This window comes from Haemorhous mexicanus, chromosome Z (genome assembly GCF_027477595.1).
Source record: "Haemorhous mexicanus isolate bHaeMex1 chromosome Z, bHaeMex1.pri, whole genome shotgun sequence".
NCBI classification, from domain to species: Eukaryota; Metazoa; Chordata; class Aves; order Passeriformes; family Fringillidae; genus Haemorhous; species Haemorhous mexicanus.
The window spans coordinates 47238778-47261909 of NC_082381.1; the positions used below are offsets into that span (position 1 = coordinate 47238778).

General features: G+C 42.0%; 1 protein-coding gene across 6 annotated transcripts in view; it reads left to right on the forward strand.

Moving 5' to 3' along the window:
- The first annotated feature begins 14786 nt into the window (after positions 1 to 14786).
- Positions 14787 to 23132, forward strand: part of AUH (AU RNA binding methylglutaconyl-CoA hydratase) — a 119674-nt gene continuing 111328 nt past the window's right edge. For all 6 annotated transcript variants that reach the window (XM_059873280.1, XM_059873279.1, XM_059873282.1 and 3 more), the window contains exon 1: positions 14787 to 15030. In XM_059873280.1, coding sequence (XP_059729263.1) covers positions 14802 to 15030 — 229 coding nt within the window. In that variant the 5' untranslated portion in view covers positions 14787 to 14801. The remainder of the gene's footprint in view (positions 15031 to 23132) is intronic.

The following is a 23132-nucleotide window of genomic DNA, read 5'->3' on the forward strand; positions in this document are numbered from 1 at the left end:
GACCATAGGGACAATGAGGTGGAGATGCCTTGGGAGGGCACTCCCCCATAGGTGTCAGTCAACTATGGCTCCCTCCCAAAGATCCAGAAAGTTCTGTAGTCCCCCCTTCCCCATTGGCCTGCGTGTTAGTGCCACCCTCTTCCCCTCATTTCATTTGTACATCCCCAATCACTCTAATCCTGCTCCTCCCCTGGTCCCTTACCCCATTGGGTTATTGTACCCTAGTCCCTCCTACCCGCTACAATGTTATAAACCCTGCTCCCGCCCAGTTCCTTGCTCTTGCCGCCTGCTTCCCTTCTGCCGGGTTGTGTTCCTACTTCTCTCCTACCCACCTTGCTCTTCGCCACCTGCTGCCCTTCAGCTTGGTTGTCTCCCTGCTTCTCTCCTGCTTACCCTGCCTGTGATCCTTCCCTGCGCCTTCAATAAACCCTGTTGGACCATCAGCAGAGTGTGCGGAGTCCTCCTTCCATAACTGGTTGGACATCTTTAGGCCATCAGGGATTGAATACGCAAGAGGACAATCGAGGAAACAGCTCTCCTGGGAGTTGGACCACCTGCCCAGGATCCCCTTCAGCGGGAGAAGCTGCTGAGGAGAGTCTTCTCTCTCTCCTCTTCCTCTCCACGAGCGTCCGTCCCGCAGCCAATCCCGCAAGAAATTTCCTCTACCTTTGTAGCAAGCATCTTGCAGCAGTTTTGGGAGTTGTTGAGATCAAGAATACATTTACTTGAGGCCATTTGGCCTCATGGAAACCTTTCTACTGCAATTCTTGCATATAACGTATTCTTAGGGAGGCAGAATAAAGAAAGGTCACCTAAAAATTACCTGAGAAATTTTACAGGTTCTTTATGACTGACTAGCCCAGTCCCCCAGAAAATTAATTGATCTTACACCATATTGCTTGAAAACTTTTATGGGTGCATTTAGACAACAGATATAGAGAGTCAGAGTGAGTTTGCTAATTATTTTTCCTCCATCCTTGATATCTCACATGTAGGTGGCTTTGCCACCTTGGAGCAAAAGGTTTTTTCCACCTTTTAAGTCTAAGCTCAGGCAACCTTTCTATGTGAGAACATGGCTGCAACTGATGCTAATAGATCGATCATACAATGTTATTCATATTATTTTGATAATCTCGCATGAATGGATAACTTCTTCCCTTAGAGCAGTTCTTTGTTCCACCAAGGGGAGAAAAACCATAAATGTGCACAGTCTGTACCTTGTTTTGGTCCTTATAGTCAAAATATAGAAAATGTAGCTTTAAAAGCGCTTTCAAACATATTTAGCAGATATTAGCATGGATTTAATTACTTCTATGATAGTGCCTCAATATTACCATATGGCACCACTTTTCTTTAAGACACACTTGTGTTTTAACATGGCTTATTTCTAAATTTTAGGTCCCTCAAGATGGAAATACTACAACTTAGACTGTTTCCATGACTTTTGACAGAAGGATGAAAAGTCAGCAAAAGGCACATCCTTGGCACTCCAATGATGTCACTGATGAAGTGTAGTAATCTGTAACAAGACATGGAGATGATAAAAGGGCTATCTGGCATGTCTTTCAAGATAATTAATTTCCTGCAAAAATCAGAAATTACTGGGCCATTTGGGTTTAAAATTGGACAAAGCCTGTGGCAGGTATTCACCATACCAAATCTTAGTTTGAATGGCTACATTTATTACAAAAGTAAACTGTTTCATAGTGTGTACAGAGGAACAAATGTAGGTAGCATTGGTTTATAGCATGAAATAGTTTTCTGCTTTTTCTCTTCAAATATGGAAAAGAAACAGTGTGTCTGTAGGAATAGCTCTGTGCCAAAGTCAGCCTCCAAGTAGTCAAATGTCTCTCATCTACTCTGCATCCCACACACAAGTGTGTGTGGGAATGCTTGTGAATTTAATGAAGTGCTGACTGAAAGAAGTTTATGCCTGGCTTCCAATTAAATACTAATAAGATAAGCTTAGGCAGCATAAACTTCTTGTTATTATGAAGATGGATTATGTTAACTATCAGCAACCTCTGACCTCCCAACTTTAAAACATTGCCAATTTTTTTTTCAGTGGGACCCTCCATTGATTCCAGCAAGGTTTGGATTGGTGTCTTAGATGTGCAGCTGTTGCTGTTACAGGGTAAGTATTCAAATAGCACACAAAACCAGTACCAGAAGTGGTTTATAAATTTATCTTGTACAAAAACCTAACCTGGAGGTAGAACAGAAACAAGAGGACATCTAGTCCTTTTTCTTAGATCTCCCAGGTCATAGGTAGCTGGTGATTCTCCATCTATTCAGATCAAGTTGCACATTCCACCTATCTGCAGGCTCCAAGATTAGGCAAGATCTGGGCATTTGTACCTTTTTTAGAAAAGGCACAAAACAAAAAGGGTTTACATTCTACGTCTCCACCTGCACCCTTTATGAGGCCTGCCTGTATGACATATCTTTAATGTAAGCACTTTGGCCTTTGTTACTCTGTACAAACATGATAGAGGTATCATGATAGAGACTATTTCAACACACAACTTTTAGGACACCTAGTTGTACTGCTGGGCTCCACAGGCTTTTGGAACCTCCATGAGGAAAGGTGGACATTTTAAGACTGGGAGAGCCAAAAAAGCAATGTAAGCAGCAAACAATCTAAACTAGCCAATAGGGAAATACTGACAAAATATATTTTAAATACTTCATCCCATCCACAAAGCTGTTCAGTCTTGTTATGAAGAAACAAATTCCTTTGCCACTTACTGGGATTTGAACAAATATATTCAGAAGGCTGCAGTAACTCCTTAATGCTTTTTTTTTTTTCAAAATTGCTGTCTTCAAATTGTGGCAATTATCTGTTTATTACCTTTGTTGTTAGTTTTCTATTAGTAAAAGCGTAACAGCTGGTTACATTCTTCGGTGGGAATGAGAATGTAGCTCACTTGGTGCCACTGAGCATCTTGTAAGCGCATTTTTACTCAAAGACATACTGTATCTGACAAGTCTGACAGACCACATAATATAACTAGCAAGAAGTTTCAGCCAACACATGTAATTGAAGACTTGGATACAGTAAAAATGACTAAAAAGACATGCAAAATCTGATCTTAGAGAAATGTCATTTTGTGAACATACCAACATTAATTTGAATAAATCTTTAAATGGTACTTCAATTAACTTTTCCAGTAATGAAGAAAGAGTATATGTACCCACTCTTAATTAAAATGTATTTATTTTCTAATCATTAACATTAAAAAAACTCACTTAGCATCTTCACTTGTTCATTACTGTGTCTATTTTGTGTACTTATGTTTTGGTATATGTAATAGTTCAAGGTTTGTTACATGATACACTTGTACATGTATTTTATATACAACTCCAAAAAAACCACGGTATTTGAAAGAGAAATTTCCTCCAACAGACTTCAGTAATAAAACACTTACTCTTCGTATATCCCTATGTGCTTTTCCCTTTTAGCTTGTTATCCAAGCTTTACTATTTGAACAATGATTTTCTACTTCTCTAGTCAGTTTTTAAAAAAATATTTGATTGTGTTATGAAGCTCTAAGTGAATTTGGGACATCAATCACTTCCATGACAACAGACTGACGCTTTAAACATAGGATTATGATGAATCCAACACAGGATTGAGTAAAAGGGAAACAAGACCATCAGCAAGCAAGATTTCATTAGACTCATTAGAGTCTAGATTTCATTAGATTTCATTAGACTGTTATAAAAGTGGAAAAAGGAATATAAATGCTGAGTAAACTTCCACTTTTTAGCATTAAAATTCTGTGTGATGAACCATACAGTGGTTATTTATTTCAGATGTTTATAATATTTGATGTGACCTCTGTGGAACTTGGACATTGCCAAAAATTTCAGACACATGCATCAGTCTTATTCGTGTGTTAAGTACACACGAATAAGACTGTGGTTTTCACAACTTGTCACAGTGTCCATAGGCTCAGTAGAGGTGGTAGGCTCTCATCTCCTCTGAAAAGTCATGCTGGGAACCTTTCAGGCTTAACTTTGAAAAACCGGAACACCGGCAACTGTTTAGAAATATGGCTGTAGATTAATTTGTCTTAGTAAGTTCTTGTTAAGAAATTCTGCATGCTTCACATAATGAATCAAAAAGGCACTTATTTTAAAAAATCTTTTTAGTTCAGCACAATCCAATTTACATAATGAGGAAACAAAAAAGGTCAGTCTTCTGTAAATGGCGCTCTCTGTAGCTGAATTCTGGTGTTATGAAGCACCTTAAGTATAATGCAGACAAACACATGGATGTAGATTTCTGTTGGGTCAAATTCCTACTCTTTGTTTTCCAGACTAAAAAGCTACAAGTTGCACAAGAAATTTAAGTAAAAATGTCATTCCAGAGTCAAAACAGACTTCGGTGGTTCCATCTTGTTCCGGCCTCATCCTACAGTGCATGCAATTGAAGCTGTACTGGCAAGGCTCATAGTAACACTGAGGAACCAGAAGCTGTGCTGATATCAAATCTACAAAGAAAACTACAGAAGTTTTATTCTGTGGTGAATTCTAAGTTTCTGTGCAGTGGCTACTGGAAGAATTGTGTAGTCTTGTTCTGCTCAAAGTGCATGAATTCAGAGAAGTATAACATATTCCCTGTGAGTTTTGCTGGCAGAGGTTGCTCAGATGAGATAGTAGAAAGATGCCGAGGATATTCAATACCTCAACTGCAAAAAATATCAATATTAAGTCATGATTAGAGCCTGATTAATACATGGATTAAGAATAATATGTAGAACTGTCCCAATATACCCAATTGTATTAAATATATATTCCAGTTTTCACAGTTTACTAGCTCTTCTGAATATCTCAGGAACCTTTTTTTCACTAAGTAGTTTTAAAATACTGTTTCAGAATATGGAAATGCCCTATTCTTGTTCATACTTTACTTCTTTCATCTATTGGTAGACTGCATCTTCCACAGGATAATGGCATGTCTGAAAGACTTCAATGAAGAGGAAAACCCCATTCTTAACTTTTTTTTCAGGTACAATGTTGAAACAGCACATGTGCTGCAAAGTTTCTGAATGTTAGGGGCCATTTTTGAAACAGAAGGCTGTGGGCAATATTAGTTTAACATACTGACCTAGTGTAGAAAATTTGGTTTATGTATTTCAAGACATGGTATATTGTGTTCTGCTTAGCAGGTAAAACATACTTCACCATGCATAAAGGAACAGGATTATAATTTCACCTCCCAGACATAAAATGATATACACAAAAAGATACACGTCTAGAAAGAAAATGCTAACTATGACTTTGCAAACAGGTGTTGTTATTTTTAAATATGTTTTCTTTAATTGATGTTTAATTTTAAAAATTTGCAAAAATTGATTCCTAGATGAGATCCTCTTATTTGCAGATCTACAAAAACAAATTCCTTATGAAATGCTGTATGAAGCAAAGTGATACAGAGTTCCCAGGCAGGTGCCAAGGAGAGCTGCTTTATTGCAAAAACCAGACATTTTTAAGCAGTTAGCTGGTTATCAGTTTACATAGTTTTAAGGCAAAACCAACCACCATACACCACGATGTGGATACGGGGCAGTCACTCAGCTCATCTCTCACGTCTCTCTACCCCTGTTCCAGTTGAGTCACTCTCCCATACCTTCCTTCTACTTAGCCTAAGTAACAGGCCTGAGCCATGATCTTACAAGGGTAACAAGGCCCTTATTTTATAAGGCTTTACCTACATTCCACAGAATGCGATGCAATTGGAAGTCTGAAAAATGCTGTGTTGAGAGTTGCTGTTCACTGGCATTGGTGAATAACTCTGCATTGATTCTGTGACCAGGCACATAAGTGCACGCTAGCCAGCTAGTGCATATTTTTCTTTGTTTTTCATATACCAATTGTTAGGTTCATTGTTCTTGATCTTAAGGATCCTGCTTTCTTACATAGACAAGTGACTTACAATGAGGTGATTAAATAGAAGAAAGGTTATGATGAATCCATTTTGACAAAGCAGAGTCTGTTGCTCATGTAGTTTCTCAACTCATCTATTCTTGAATACATGCGAGATGTGAAGAATGTGATTATGTAACCTTTGCTCTGTCCGGGAAATTTGTGTCATAAAGTGTCCTGGTTTAGGGCAAATCTGGGAGAAAACCTCCAAAAGGGGGCCCCTCCAGAAAGCAAACCCACACGGCCCCTCCCCCCAACTGGTTCCGGAAGGATTCCTCGGAGAGAAGTAGAAAGAACCTGTTTATTTAACAGGCACAGCCTGTTAACCCCCCAGAACACAAAATGAACAATACTGGGTGACACCACTCTTTCACCGCTCTGAAAAAGATGACAAATTCAGAAAGTCTCTCCTGGGGTGGTCGCTCTGTTATCAGTCCCTCCGGCACTGGGGCAGCTGCTGCAGCCACAAGATGCAAACTCTCGGTGTTTCCCAGGTCCCAGTAAGGAGCAGGTTCAAGTAGATTCAAACAGGAAAGGAAACACAGTCCAGGAAGAAATTTGGACTGTTTAGCTAAGCTAACTAATGAGCAGATGCAAAAAAGCAAGAGCAAGCAGAAGCAAAGCAGAAGCAAGAGCAAGAGCAAAGCGAAAAGCCAAGCAAAAAGCCAAAGCAGCACTATGTACTGTCCCGTCTGTATGTCCCGCTGGCCGTGGGGGAGCAGCTGATAAGAAACCAAAACAAAACATTCACTCTTCAGAGCCAGTCTTGAAGACACAGAACATAATATGCAGCATAAACAGCACATATGAATGGGGATACAAGCATCATAACGTCACCCTAGGATATTCCACCCCTTATCCCCATATTGTCTACATACTACCACACATCATGCATTCAATTACATAAAACTTCCATCTGTTCCCCAAAAATTACAAGCAATACCCATCATGCCCTCATCACATCCCCACACTGGAACACTGAATCCAGGCCCCATACTACAGAGCTGCAGGATTCCCCACTTTCACTTTACTCACTCAAAACTCCATCTTTCACTCGCTCAGACCTTCGACACACATTTCCCTTTATCTCCTGTCTGTGTGGTTTAATGTACAGACAATGTCAGTAACATCCAACAAATCGATCTCACCTAACAATTAGATCTCCCTGAGGTACACATCATGTTGCTCCATCTCTTTGCATTATCCACCATGTGCAACCTGGTCCCTGAGCAAAGACAACCCCACGAATGGGTTCATCTGTACTCAAGGTAGAATTGATCCCTAACAAACCTCTGACATGTATCACTGGGACTTTACCTCCATCTATTACATTCAGGGACTCAGACTGGGCAGGACCTGCTCAGTTGGTGGAACCTCAGGTGTTAACTAACCAGGTGGCCTTTGTTAAATGCTGCTCCCAATTTTTGAAAGATCCCCCACCCAAGGCTTTCAGCTGGGTTTTTAGTAGTCCATTGTACCTCTCTACTTTTCCTGCAGCTGGTGCATTGTAGGGGATATGGTACACCCACTCAATGCCATGCTCCCTAGCCCAGGTGTTGATAAGGCTGTTCTTGAAATGAGTCCCATTGTCGGACTCAATCCTCTCAGGGTACCATGCCTCCAAAGGACCTGCTTTTCAAGGCTGGGATGGTGTTACAGGCAGTAGCATGAGACACAGGGTAGGTTTCCAACCATCCAGTGGTGGCTTCTACCATTGTGAGCACGTGGCACTAGCCTTGGCGTGTCTGGGGCAGTGTGATGTAGTCGATCTGCCAGGCCTCCCCATACCTGTACTTGGACCACCGCCCACCATACCACAGGGGCTTCACTCGCTTGGCTTGCTTGATGGCAGCACACGTCTCACAGTCATGGATAACCTGAGACATACTGTCCATGGTAAGATCCACCCCTTGGTCTCGAGCCCACTTATAGGTGGCATCCCTGCCCTGATGGCCTGAGGCATCATGGGCCCACTGAGCTAGGAATAACTCTCCCTTGTGTTGCCAATCCAGGTCCATCTTTGACACCTCTATCTTTGCAGCCTGGTCTACCTGCTCATTGTTTTGGTGCTCCTCATTAGCCTGACTCTTGGGGACATGGGCATCCACATGGCAGACCTTCACAGGTAGCTTCCCTACCCTGGTAGCAATGTCTTTCCACTCATCAGCAGCCCAAATTGGTTTTCCTCTATGCTGCCAATTGGCCTCTTTCCACCTCTCCAGCCATTCTCACAGAGCATTAGCTACCATCCATGAATCAGTGTAAAGGCAGAGCCTTGGCCATTTCTCTCTCTCAGCAATGTCCAGGGCCAGCTGAACAGCTTTGAGTTCAGCAAGTTGGCTCGATCCACCTTCTCCTTCGGTAGCTTGAGCGACCTGTCGTGTGGGGCTCCATACGGCTGCTTTCCACTTCCGGTTCATCTCTACGATGCAACAGGAACCGTCCGTGAAAAGAGCGTAGCGTGTTTCCTCTGGTGGCAGCTGGTTATATGGAGGAGCCTCTTCAACCCGTGTCACTGGTTCTTTTTCTTCATCTGTGACACCGAAATTCTCACCTTTGGGCCATTTTGTAATTACCTCCAAAATCCCAGGGCGATTCGGTTTACCTATACGGGCGCGCTGAGTGATAAGAGCAATCCACTTGCTCCATGTGGCACTGGTGGCATGGTGAGTGGAAGGAACCTTGCCTTTGAACATCCACCCCAACACCGGCAGTCGGGGTGCCAGGAGGAGTTGTGCTTCCGTGCCAATCACCTCTGAGGCAGCTTGGACTCCTTCATAGGCAGCCAGGATTCCTTTCCTGGTTGCAGTATAGTTGGCTTCAGAGCCTCTGTAGCTTCAACTCCAAAATCCTAGTGGCCGACCCTGAGTCTCCTCAGGCACCTTCTGCCAAAGGCTCCAGGACAAGCCATGGTTCCCGGCTGCAGAGTAGAGCAGGTTCTTCACATCTGGTTCTGTCCTGACTGGGCCAAGGGCTACTGCATGAGCAATTTCCTGCTTGATCTGGGCAAAGCCTTGTTGCTGCTCAGGGCCCCAATGGAACTCGTTCTTCTTGCAGGTGACCAGGTAAAGAGGGCTCATGATCTGACTGTACTCAGGAATGTGAATTCTCCAAAAGCCTATGGCAGCTAGGAAAGCTTGTGTCTCCTTATTGGTCGGTGGAGACATAGCTGTGATCTTGCTGATGACGTCTGTAGGAATCTGACGCCATCCATCTTGCCACTTCACTCCTAGGAACTGAATCTCACGAGCTGTTCCCTTTACTTTGCTCTTTTTAATGGCGAAACCAGCTCCCAGGAGGATTTGGATGATTTCTTTCCTTTCTCAAACACTTCTGTGGCTGTGTTCCCCCACACAATGATGTCATCAATATACTGGAGGTGTTCTGGAGCCTCATCCTTTTATAGTGCAGTGTGGATCAATCCATGGCAGATGGTAGGACTGTGCTTGACAATATTGACTGCCTCCTTAGCAGCAGCCCTGATAGCCTTTCACCACACATAAAAGTACCCTGATACAATTGGAAAATCCATTTTCTACTAGAATTTCATGTCAAATACCTTAAATCAAATGCTGATTACATTAGTCATGTTCTCCTTGGTTTCCGTGCTTCTTGTGCAGCTTTCACTGACCCATCTATACTACAGGAGAGCTTGTCCTGCCTGTTGCCAAAGCCAAGATTCTCTCAGCACAGTTAACATCACTGTTGGCTCTGGGTTTCTTCAGAAGGATACAGATAAGAAAAGAAGTATTGCTTTAGACAAAGGTTTGCCTGATCATGAAGAAAAGAAATTATTTTAACAATCTTAATAGAATGGGGTACATTGACTGTAAGAAAAGTATTCAGTGATGTTAGAGTTGGTTTGCAGTTTGCCTGAATGCATAGTTATTCAGCTGGTTCAGTAAATTTTCTGATGTGTTGAACTACTTTAAAGACACAAGAAAGCTTTTTAAAAGCTTTGCTGGAAGGAGATGTATCAGCATGCATATATTTGGGAGTTGTACCTACATATAAATATATATTTTTTTAAGAATCTTCACTGTCTGTAAATTCTCTGTTTTCAGTATCTGTGTTTGCCCGTCTAACTTCATAAAAACAAATACATTTATTTCATGTCTTTTAGGGATAAATTGTGCACCCTGCCTCAAAGTAAAGCATTATATAAATTTTATTTAATAAATATCTGCTCAATTCCAGTTTAAAGTACCTAAGGAGGGCCTCCCTAGGCTCTGATCTCCCACTATTACAGAGCTGTGGCCCTGCGGCTGCTAGTGCCAATTTACTCATGGAAGAGGCCTTGCTCAGCATGTTTGTGTTCCTGTAATTGTTTTAGCATTATGTCTTGTTTGTGATCTGAAGAGAATGGGCAGGCAATTTTGGGAAGTAGGATTTTAATAAGTCCCTGTAATCAGCTTGCATCTGCCATGCACTTTTCCACTATATTAATGCAATGCAGTTGTCTCTGTTTTCAAGATGAAGGAGTCTGTGCACAAATAAATGGGGCTGACATTATTCAAAGCCAAAATCTGCTCTGTGCTCCAAGACATAGGTAGAGTTCTAAATAACATGTGCTGGAGCTGGGTAACAAGTTCCAAGTAAGCAAGCTTGTAAGGATACCCAAGTAGATTAAGCTTAGTTAAGAGAAATTCCCGAAGAGAAAAAATAAGTTGTAAGAACATCTTATATCTTGGCATTACAGTCTTAAAGCTGCACTGAGAAGAAAGAAAATAGACAATCTAAGGAAACAGCTGCCTGCAAAACATATTGAATAGGCTTAGTGCCAAAAAGGGAATATGCTGTGTGTGCTATATGCTTACTAATAATAAATACATAACAAGGGTTATGTCTTTCTCATTATCAGTTTTAAAATATCAAAAAGATTTTACAAAAAGTTAAAAATCAAGATTTGAAAGGCAAGTGTACTAACTGCATAACAAAATAATCAGAAAAACCCTGCTGTTGATAAAAAGCAAATATGTGAAAACTAGAAGAGACAAATGCTTCTGGTGGGTGGTGTGAAATTGAAACAACCTTTGCAAACCAACTTTAGAAGACGGATAGCTGATGGATCTCACTCTCAAATATCACAGTCCCTTTACAGACACAATTACTTTTCAATTTGCAAGACACTCAAAGGACTTAGTTTGAAAAGTCAAAATTGGGTGCTACATTTTTCCCCTAAAAAGTGCTTCCTTTTTACTTTACCCATTGACACTGCTATTCTCATCCAGAGAAAATGAAAGCATTTGTTACACCTCATCTACATGCATCAATGTAAGGAAACCAGAACAACTTAGAACTAGGTGAGATTTCTTTCCCATATTCCTGCTTCATTGTACATACTGTCTGAACCCTTTCATTGTTCACATTAAAGCTGCATATTTTATAATTATACATGGAATTATTTTTCTGTCTCATTTCAAATAATTAATTAGCATTTTTAATAGAACCAGATCCCCAACTGAACATCTACAAGTAGTTTCACACTCTTTGGTTTTAGGCACTTAATGTAGATCTGAAGTTTAGAGACCACATGCTTCTGTCATACCTAATTAACAGCGAGATTGCTCCTCCAGAAAATGAACCATGGCAGGTGCCATGCACCAACACATGCAGAATAATATTATGAAGAAACTTCTCTCCACAAACCACATAAATTTCTGTACCACCCAATTTCTGTACCTCTCTCCTGTGCTGTGTAAATTGCAACAGTACTGTCCTGACTCCAAGCCCCAACCACCCCCCTCCAGATTATATATCAAAGGCCATAATCAAGCTACAAAAGGGGCTGCACATTTCACCTGCCAGTTTCAGTCCTGTACACTGTAAGAACCTGTATGTGGTGTAAATAAGCTTTCCAAGGCAACTTCAAATGTAACAATAATTGGGTGAAGGACCTTCAAGTTTTTCCCCTTGGATTAGACGATAACTGAGGGACTGCAGTAGAAGTTGCAGCTGAGTACAGAGAATTTGATGAGCTAGTCTCCATCTACACTGGTTCTACTTTTATTCACTGCTTCTCTGGACATAAGGGATGGTGAATCTAGATTTATTATAATCAATATATTTCACCCATCACCAAGTATCAATACTTGGATATTTGTGTGTAGCAGCAATCAGGCTACCAACAGTGATATGTTATTTAGGTGGTTACTTACAACTGTTTTCCAGCTGTTCCATTTTTTAAAATTAGGATATATCCTTAAATAATAATCTCCATGTCAACATACTTTACCTTTCCTGTACTGCTATGACCCCAAAGCTGTGTTTTAGAAGTAAACTACAGTGAAAAAATCAGGGAACAAGAGAATATGGAAATCTCCGAGTCCTCACTTATGCTTGCATGTCAGGGAATGGGAGGAGAGCACACAGTATTACAAAATGCAGCATAGTATTAAATGACTGCAATAAACCACACATATATGCATATCATATCATGCAGTTTTACACATTATTAGAGAAAAAATAAACAGAAATTAAATTTTATTTTCACTGCTTACACAAAGAAAGTAAAATCAGACAGTGGCATGTAAAAGAAAATTGCATTTCCAAAATTCTTTGTCTTAAAAATGACTGGGTGTTTCTACAACAGAGATGAATCTGTTGGCTTGATTGCACTTATTGACCTTTGCTCAAAAATGTGTTCACTAGTTCTTCAGTCTGGGAGCCACTGCATATGACTAAATGTCTGCCTTCAGCTTCAAGACAACATTACGACGTGGCAGTGAATTTAGTTCTGCTTTTAGTGCCTTTTTATCTTCTGCATCTTTTAGAATAGTGCTGTCTCTCTGTTTCTATTGATGTAATTCGATATGATGTTTCAAAATTCCTTCTCATAAACTAAAATGTTCTTCAACTGCAAACAAATTTTTTTTATTTCTTTCTACTGGAAGTCTTTGGCATACTGCGGGCTCTACTGGAAAGGGCTGTGAATCACAAGCTATCACCCTGTTTAAATAGTAAAACATAATAAATGCAAGGTGATAGCCCTCCTATTCCTCCCCCCACATGCACATTTGCCCTTCATGGTGCTCCACACAAACAAACAGGACATTATTTTAAGACTTTTGCTTCTCCAGAAGGAAGGCATGGAGGAGCTGCTGAGCAACTGCATGAAGGAATGCAGTAGCTAGTTCTCCAAAACAAGCACCAAAATGGCTCCATCTGAGCCTCTGCTCAGAAGCAGTACAGCTTTATTCCCCTGATTAAGTAACACTGAATTATGAAAATGGCAGGGGGTGACTCAAAGGCATGTTTTCACTTCTCAAGGCCTAATTTGAAGGAAATAAACTTGAAGAAGACAAACTCCACAGCTTTTAAGAGCCTCTTTACTGACCTGCATTAACTACCATTATAACAACCTTTGCTAGGTCCTGTGTAAGGAAACAAGTCAACTTCTTTTATATATAATGCATGTTCTGGCTCAACTAAATTGTTATGGTATTAACACATGGATTGCTGACATTTCAACCATTTTGAAACAGGTCATAGCAGTCTTAAATCATGTGAATTTGCAAGAAAACATAGCAATTACCTCCTACCTCCATTGTTACTGCTTTTATTGTTTGACTTGTTTCATGCTGGTATGTCTGCTGGTGTGCATGGAGGGCAAGGCAGACACCCTGGCAGCGTTGCTTAGAGACCTAAACTCAACTCTAAACACCAAGCCGTATTTATTTGATCCTTAGTTTTGCAACACAATGGTAATTCTGAGAGGCCCAAACAGGAGCTTTGGCCAATCCAAGCAGTCTTTCATTGCAGCCTACAGAACCATGTGCTACCTGGTTTCTGTTATTGACCATAGTTTCTTGCTTTGTTCAGTGCTGATGCCATGGCTGAGGTGGGGGAAGAAGCAAGTCCTGCAGAGTCCATGACTGCTCATTCTTGTGCCACCACACACAGCACAACAGAGCCAGAGCACGTTGCCTTTAAGGTGGGATGGTCTCAAGTTCACTGCAAATAAACATGCTGCACAACTTCCAGCCGTATCATGGGTATAACCCTGATGAAACTAAACATCTGCTTCTACTGATGAGAAATTTGTCTATGCACTTACATATTTCAAGGACTGTGTGAGAATCACAGAAACACAGAATGTCAAGAGGTTGGAATGGACTTTAAAGTAATCATCCTGTCCCAACCCCCTTCCCATGCCATAGGCAGAGAAATGTCCCAGTAGACCATGTTGCTCAAGGCCTTAATTAATTTCAATGCTGCGAGGGATGAGGCACCCACAGCTTCTTTGGGCAACCTACTCCAGCGTCTCATCCAGTGTCACAGTGAAAGATTTCTTCCCAAAATCTCATTTAAATTTCCTCTCTTCATTCGTACCCATTACTGCTTGTCCTACCACTACAGATCCTGATGAACTTCCTTTCAGAAGGTTGCTATGGGGTGTCCACACAGCCTTCTCTTCTCCATCTCTTCACCAGGCTTCACCAGCCACAACTCCTTTGTAGAGGAGGTGTTCCAGACCAATTATCACCTTCCTGGCCTCCTCTGGACTTCATCAGTTTCCTGTCTTTCTTCTCTTGGGGACCCCAGAGCTGGACGCAGTGTTCCAGGTGGGGTCTGACCAGGGCGGAGCAGAGGGGCAGGATACCACCCCTCTGCCCACGCTGTTTTTGACGCGGCCAGGATGGAGCTGGTTTTCTGTCAAGTTTCAGATCTCTCCTGACTGACGAGCCGGGATGGGGCCGGCGCAGGAGCCGGGACCGGCCGGGCCGAGCCGCCCCCTCCCCGCGGCCCCGGGCGGCGGCGGCGCGGGAAGGGGAGGGGGGAGCGGCGCCCTGTGCGTGCCGCAGCCGGTCACGTGGGCGGCGGGACCGGGGCCGGGGCCGCGAGAGGCTGAGGCGGCGCCGGCAGCAGCGATGGCGGCGGCGGCGGCGCTGGGCGGGCTCGGCCTCTTGCGCGCCCGGCTCAGGCTCGCAGTCGCAGCCGCCGCGACCTCCGCCGCCCTCGGCCGAACCGGCCACCGCGCGCCCCCGCTGCGCGGAGGCGTCGCCGCCGCCAGTGTCCCCTCGGCCGGGAGGAGCTACGGCTCTCAGGCGAAGGAAGAGGAGGAGCTGCGCGTCCGGTACCTGGATGATGAGCACAAAGGTAACGAAGGAAAGGCGGCTCTGCACCTGCTGTCCCGGCCTGGCCGGGGTGACCCCTGCAGGGCAGAGAGAGGGCGGCCCTGGGGGAGCTGCCCCGCGGCGAGGGGCGGGAAGAGACCGCGGCTTCTCCTTCTCCTTGTCACCGCGGCCGGGGTTGCGTCGCAGGGTGCTGGGAACTGCCGGCATGGCGGTGTCAGAACTGTGTCCTTCTTGGTTCTTCACTGCATCGTAGAACGGTTCGGGTTAGAAAGAACCTTGAATAGTATCTGGTTCTAACTTCACCGCCATGGGCAGGGACACCTCGTAGTAGACAGGATGTGCTTAGAGCCCCATCCAGCCGGGCCTTGAACACCTCCAGGAATGGGGCATCCACAGCTTCGGTGGGCAACCTATACCAGTGCCTCACCACCCTCCCAGTAAAGATTTCCCTCCTATTAACTAATCTAGACCTATTTTCTTTCAATTTGAACCAATTACACCTTGTCCTGTTGCTACATGCCCTTGTAGTCTTTCCTCATCTTTCATGTAGATTCCCTTCAGGTACTGGAAGGCTGTGACTACGTTACTTCAAGGCCTTCTCATTTCTAGACTGAACAGTTCCAATTCTGTCAGCCTTTCTTTACAGGAGAGGTGTCCCATTCTTATCATCTTGGTGGCCTCCTCTGGACTCTCTCCAACAGGTCCATGTCCTTCCCCATGCTGGGACCCCAGAGCTGGATGCAGGGTTCCAGGTGGGCTCTGACCAGAGCAGAGCAGAGGGACAGAATCTCCTCCCTGGCCCTGCTGGCCACGCTGCTTTGAATGCAGCCCAGGACACGTTTGGCTTTCTGGGATGGGAGTGCCCATGGCTGGGTCATGTCCAGCCTCTCACCCACCAGCAGCCCCAAGTCCTTCTCACAGGGCTGCTCTCCATCTGTTCATCCCCCAGCCTGTGTTGATACTGGGGATTTTCCTGACCCAATTGAAGCACCTTGCACTTGATCTTGTTAAACCTCATGAGATTCCCATGGGCCCGCTTCATGAGCCTGTCTAGGTTGCTATGGATGTCATCTTGTCCTTGAGGTGTGTCAACAGCATCACTGTTCTTTTCCAGAATACTGCAGCATATGTACTGTGTTTGTGAGGTACACCTCTGTGAACTGGCATCTGTTTGCCACTCTAATTGTGAGAAAATGAAGTTTAGCAGCAAATGTCTAGAGTCATGCTGCTTTATACATCAGTTTTGTGCTTGTGTGCAGGGGGCAGAGTGGGCATAAAACCGATATCCATGTTTTCTGTGGTGGAAGGTATGGCTTCAGTATTCTCTCATCTCATGCCATTCTCCTAATAATCATCTCATCCTCCTCCTTGCTTTTAGTGTTGTCAACTACTACTCACTTTTTTTTCCTCAACTATACCAAGAGTCTTATTTTAACTCACCTTAAAAAAGAAAGAAAATCTGTGCTCCTTAGTGGTGTGCAGCCAGTGCATCACAGCACAGATACTTTGTATTTCCTCTTCTGATGTGGTACTCTCTGGATTTTGGAAGTGTTCCACTTCCTTCCCCTGTGGATGCAGCAGGGCTAGGAATGGTGGAGAAGTAAGTGCAAACTCTGTTCCTGAGGATTGATTTCTCTAGCCATGGTGTTATGCCTGCTTTTACAGAGAGGGCCATAGTGTAGGGTTTTGGTATCTGCAGCACGTGAATCTCTTTGGAAGATATACGGAAGATATATGGAAGATATATCTTGGAACCACCCTGTGTTGAGATGTACAGTTTAGTTTACGTCTTTGAGACGTAACTCAGCTATTTCACACCTGCTGCCAATTAAGGCAAATGCCTGTGAGTTGAGTTGCCTGTACGTAAATATGTATACATATACAGAGAGGTAACTTTAAAACTTTGAATTTTAGTATGAGCTTAGAAGATTATTCTTTCTTTTTCAAGGGAAAACTGGTGCTGTGCTTTCATCTGAGGGCAGGTTTTTGTCATTATTTAAGATTGATAGTAAAGATGATATAATCTGACCGTGAAATTATCTACTGTCTTGTAGTTCTGTTCCCAACTCTTTCCACTTCCTTTAAAATGTACTACTTTAGTCCAGTTTTTCCAGCTGACTGTGGAACTTGGAATTAGTTTAAAATATCTATGCAGATTTTTTTTTTTATTGTCTTAAGTTAAGGAAGAGACCAGACAGGAGCAAATAAGAGTTTGTAAATTGTTAGAAGAGAGTTTTTCCTTGCTTATTTTGTGCTTTACCAAGACGTGGTAGAAAATATCACAGTCTTACATAGTAATCAATTTTTATTTCTATTTTACAACAAACATAGAATTAGGCAGTGTGTTCCAGCTTTTGAATCAGCTAGGAATCATTGTTTTTGTAATGTTATGAAAGTGTTTCATACTGAATATGTAGCCTAGAGCCCCAAAACTTGAAGATAGTATTTGTAATGTTAAAGCAGCTGTTGATATCATAAGGAAGGATTCAATCAGTGTATTTTTAATTAATGAATTCTCTTAAGTGGAATGAATTTTTTTTGGTCTTTCAGAAGGACATAGAAACAAACACTCTTTGTTAGAAAAAGATAAGAACAAAGATATAGAAATAGGCCAGAAGGAGACATTAACTTCATATGCCTTCTTCAGCAGCACAAAGAGCAGGCAACATTTCTACAAAAGAAACATGGCTCTGCTTCCTCCCTGAGGTGCTAGCACACACCCTCCTCCTCACCTTGTATACCAAGTTCATCTATATTTATCTGTTTACAGCATGTAATATCTCTGCCTAATGAGGACACCAGCTCTGTAAACACCCCTGTGGTCTTTCTTGCTCTTTTCTTCCACAAAATCTACTATTTTGTGTCTTTGACTTTCTCACGTGGTACTCTGGTGCCTCCGTGCCCTTTTCACACTATGCCATTACTTACTTATTGACTTCACACATGCTCAGACCCTGCTCTCTGACTACCTTTTATGGCACATGCATGCTTGTTGATGCTGTGGTTGTGCTCTTGCATGTGCCTAGCAGTTCCATGTTGCTCAGAGAGGACTGTGAATACTGGGGAGGAAGGAAAACTGGCTGTACCTGCCTTACGTACAGGCACATGTCTTGCAGCACTAGACAAATCTTTGCCTATTGGCAAAGTAGCAAACTGTTCTGCTTCATATCACTTCCATGTGATTTGCATACCCCACGTCCTGAGAAGTTGTTAAACATGAAGTAAAATGAGACTATGTTTGCAAAGGTTAGTTATTAGAAATTTTATCTCAAGGCTTTCCAGCTTCCAAATTTGAAATTTGATCAGAACTAGAATACAAAAGATGTGAGATTTTTGAAGAATGTGATTGAAAAATACCTGTATATTCTGCCTATATTGCAACTTGTGAAGCTCTTAGCGTCAGTTTTCTGTGAGTAAAGATGACTGTCAGTGTATTAGTTTTTTTAAATGAAGTATATGTCTTTTACTTTGAGATTCTATTTGATCATCCCTAGGGCTGAAATGTGTTGCAGCTATTGACATTTCATAACTTAGCCAAATTGCATTAGTGATCCCATTACAAATTTAAATGATCCTAGTGCTTTGGATTTTTAAGTTATAGGTGCAAATGGTAGAAATATCTTTTTAGTCTTGACTCCATTGTGGCGGTGTCACTTGCTGGAATATGATATAAATATTTTTAAAATTTAGATTTTACACTAGAATGACTCCTTATGGTCAAATTTCCCAGCTGGTTTTGGTTCAGTTTAGACTAAGACAGCTTTTGGTCTTCATCACTTGGAATTTTAATGTACATGGAATGGGCAAAAACAAATACAGTTTTGGTTGAAGTTGTTTGCTCAGATGTTGGAAACTGATAGCTAGCTGATAAATTGGAAAAACTTCCTGTTCCTTTGTCGTGTTTAAAGCAGGGCTGAGCAGGTGAGATCTACTAACTTAAGAAGTGTGGAAAAGCGTTAGATCAGAATTTAGAGGTGAAACAGGCTCAGATAGGGTATTTTTAAGAGTGCTTTGGTGCTTTTAAAAAGTGCTGATTAGTACATATCTGTATGATTTTTCATTTAAATACCTCTTGATAAGATGATTAATGAAAGCCACCAGAAATGTGCATGATATTTTCAGCATATGTTCCTGTATGGGTTGAGAAACTAGTTAGGAATAATCAACATTTAAGTCCACTTGTCTGCCTTGGTGTATCTGAGTAGTTGAGAAACTAGTTAGGATTAATCAACATTTAAGTCCACTTGTCTGCCTTGGTGTATCTGAGTAGTTAAGTGAAACAAGCTTAAAAATAACTTACTTTGATCCCTCTTCCATTTTACAAAGCATAAATCAGACTTTAAAAATATTTTTTTAATTATGGAAAATGATCTGTGTGTATTTAATGCAAATAAATAATAAAATAAATACAAATAAAGAATTCTGCAAGTACTTTGTATGCAGATATAGTGAATCTTTCAAACTCTGGCAAAATGTCTAATATTGGTTTTAAGACAAGATTAATTTTTAAGTAACCATTTAAATGTGTTTCTACCAAACACAGAATTATTTGGTCTCTAAAATGTGCAAGATAAAAGAGATGAAAATCATTATTAAAAGTAAGATCTCCTGTGTGCTGATATAAACAGTAGTTAAAACAGGATCTAATCTCTTCAATTTATTCAAGTATTAAATTTAGTGTATGCTTTGAAACCAGGATGTTTCTGGGAATTCACGGATATTTTCAAACTATCTTCCAGAGATGTATGTGTCTTTATTTCAGTGAAAGGCAGTTCTTGCTTTTACTATGCTTTCATTTTATAATATAACTTTCATTTTTATCAAATAACTTCTATAAGTTTCAATTCCTTTTTCTCTTAAACACTGATAATTATACCACAAGCAGCTTTCTCTTTTGACAGGGGCAACTTGTAAGTAGAGAACATATATGTATGCTTTGCCTCTAACGGTTGGCTAGGAAAGTAGTATACAGGAATATTGATGCTTATATTAGACATCACTGGAAATCATTGTCTCTTGGAAATCCTAGCCAGTTAAGATGAAGTTAGTTTTCAGTATGCAGATGTATTTTTAATGGATGCACATAATGTGCTGAAGTGTGTCCCAGAAATAATGTGGGGATGACTCCAAGGAAAAACTGTGACATTAATATTTGGTTTATCATTGTGTGAATGCTTATTCCTTCTTAGTAGGTCTGTCACGTTTTTGATACCATACACCAACAAAGCAAAGACTACTACTGCTACTACTACTAATTTCTACTTCTATTTATTAATGATTACTTTTTAATATATTTTCTTTTACAAGCAGTGTTTTCAAACAGTTTATTTTAAAGGATTCTGGAAAGCACATATATATTTGTGCGTGTGCGTGTGCGTGTGTGTGTGTGTGTGTGCGCGCGCGTGCTTTAGGGAGAATGAACCTGATTAAATGCTTCAGATGACAATGTAACATGTATTATTGAACAGTCCCGCCCTCAGGTCAAGTCCCCCATGGCTGGAAAAGGGGAAACACTGTACCCATCTTTAAAAGGGACAGAAAGCTGAAGTCTGGGAATTTCAGGGACCCATGAGCCTCATCTCTGTGCCTCCCCTCTGTGAGGAACAGATCCTTCTAGAAGCTGGGCTGAGGCACATGGTGGACAGGGAGGTGATTCAAGACACCCAGAATGGCTTCACCAAGGGCATGTCCTACCTGACCAACTCAGTGGCCTTGAATGACGGAGTTCACTCCATCAGTGGTCAAGGGAAGGCTACAGATTTCATTTATCTGGACTTCTGGAAAGCCTTTTGCAGAGTTCCCCACAACACCCTTTTTTCTGAAGTGGAGAGAGATGGATGGATGGATGGATGGATGGATGGATGGATGGATGGATGGATGGATGGATGGACGGACTGTTTGATGGATGGATGAGAAGTTGGTTGGATGGTGGCATCCAGAGTGTAATGGTCAATGGCTCAGGGTTCTGATGGATGTCAGTGACAAGCAGTGTGACTCAGGGGTCTATACTGGGACCACTGTGATTTAGTATCTTCATTGATGACATAGATGAGGGGATTGAGTTCACCTTCAGCAAATTTTTAGGTGATATCAAGCTGAGTGGTGCAGTTGACACACCTGATGGATGGGATGCTATCCAGACAGACCTGGACAAACTTGGGAAGTGGGTCCATGGGAATCTCGTGAAATTTAAAAAGACCAAGTGCAAGGTGCTACACCACTGGGTCAGAGTAACCCCTGCTATCAGCACAGGCTGGAGATGAACAGATGGAGAGCAGCCCTGTGAGAAGGACTTGGGGCTGCTGGTGGGTGAGAGGCTGGACATGACCCAGCCATGGGCACTTCCAGCCCAGAAAGCCAAACGTGTCCTGGGCTGCATTCAAAGCAGCGTGGCCAGCAGGGCCAGGGAGGGGATTCTGCCCCTCTGCTCTGCTCTGGTCAGAGCCCACCTGGAACCCTGCATCCAGCTCTGGGGTCCCAGCACAGGGAGGACATGGAACTGTCAGAGTCCAGCAGAGCCATGAATATGATTAGATGAATATGATTCACCTTTCCTGTGAAAAAAGTCTGAGGGAATTGGAACTGCTCATCCTTTGGGATGGCCTACTGTGACATTCCATTTTCTGAAAGGAGTCTGTAAGAAATATAGAGAGGGACTTTAAACTGAAAGAGAGCAGGTTTAGTTTACATATGCGGAAGAAATTCTTTACTTTTAGGGACTGAAAGTGATTGCCCAGAGAATCTGTGGATACCCCATCCCTGGAGGTGTTCAAGGCGGTATTGGATGGGTGTCTGGACAACCTGGTCTAGTGCAAGGTGTCCTGGCGGGAGGCTTGGAACTAAATGATCTTCAAGGTCCCTTCCATCTTCAGGATGCTCATATCTTGTAATAATTGCATATCAGAACAATAACGATTCAAATGTGATTGTAAGGCATGTCTTTTGTATATATATCTCTGCAATACCTTTTATACTTTTCCTCTTGCAATTCTTGCTTCATATTTTTTTCATACTTAAATGAAAACAAATGGGTGGGTGCCATCTTTAGCTTTTACTTCTGTAGAAGGAAGCAGAAGTGGTAGTTTTAAGACTTGATACGACACTGCTAAGCAAAAATTGATGTGTATGATTTGTCTTCAAGGATAATTCCTTTGTAGGAAAAAATCTTTAAAGTGCTTTAGTGTTAAGTGGAGCTTCCTTCTGAATACACTATTGTTGGTGGTGGAGTAGCAGTCTTTCGGCTCCAGTGAGGAGAAGAAAAAATTTGTGTCATTAAGTGTTATTGCCATTAAGTGTAACATGCTTTTGAAAAGGATGCTATTTCCTGACTGAAGTATGGTTTGGGGTAATAGCGTCTCTAGTTTATTCAAGCATGGGATTTGTAGTGCCTGAAAATCAAAGTGAAGTCGGGGTGAAGGGTCTTTTTGTCGCTTTAATGGGATGATGCTTTTGCCGAATCTACTTGTGTTGAACATATGGAATATTTGAATTTGGAGTGATCCTCCTCCTGGAGAAGAAGTTGTAACAGCTGAAGAAAAGTGCTACAGCACCACTCTTTTTTGTTTAACAGAATGTAAACAGATTCCTATGCAAGTGCTGACAAACAACCTTTGCAGGTGGTCCTGTATGAGTATCTCCAGCCATAGGTAATAAGTGTGCGAATTCAGGCTTGTAGAACAAAGGAATGAAGGTCATTTGGGTTGACCTGGCTCCACTCCCCTTTTAGGAGGTATCTATACTTAACAATTGACTGTACCTTAAGAGCAAGAAAGGTGTGTGTGCTTTATTACTGCATTTGACACTATTTTGATTTGAATCTTGACAGTGGTAGCTGACAAATGGAAGACTTTGTCTTCAAATTGGTAACTGCAGAAGGAGCAGGAGCTCTTTTAAATCTTGTCTTGTCTGCATGTGTGTGCAACATACACATGGAAGGAGAGGAAGAGAGCTCAGACACTAATGGGTCAGTCCTAAGGGAGGACAGGTTTTCCAGAAATAGAAGAAGCAGTATGCGCTGAGATGACAAGGAAAGATTCAAGAGCATAATTATGTATAGATTGTACATTCAAAGCTGAGTGGTGAAGTAGTAATCACCTGGGCAAACACTGAGTTCCTGGAATTCTG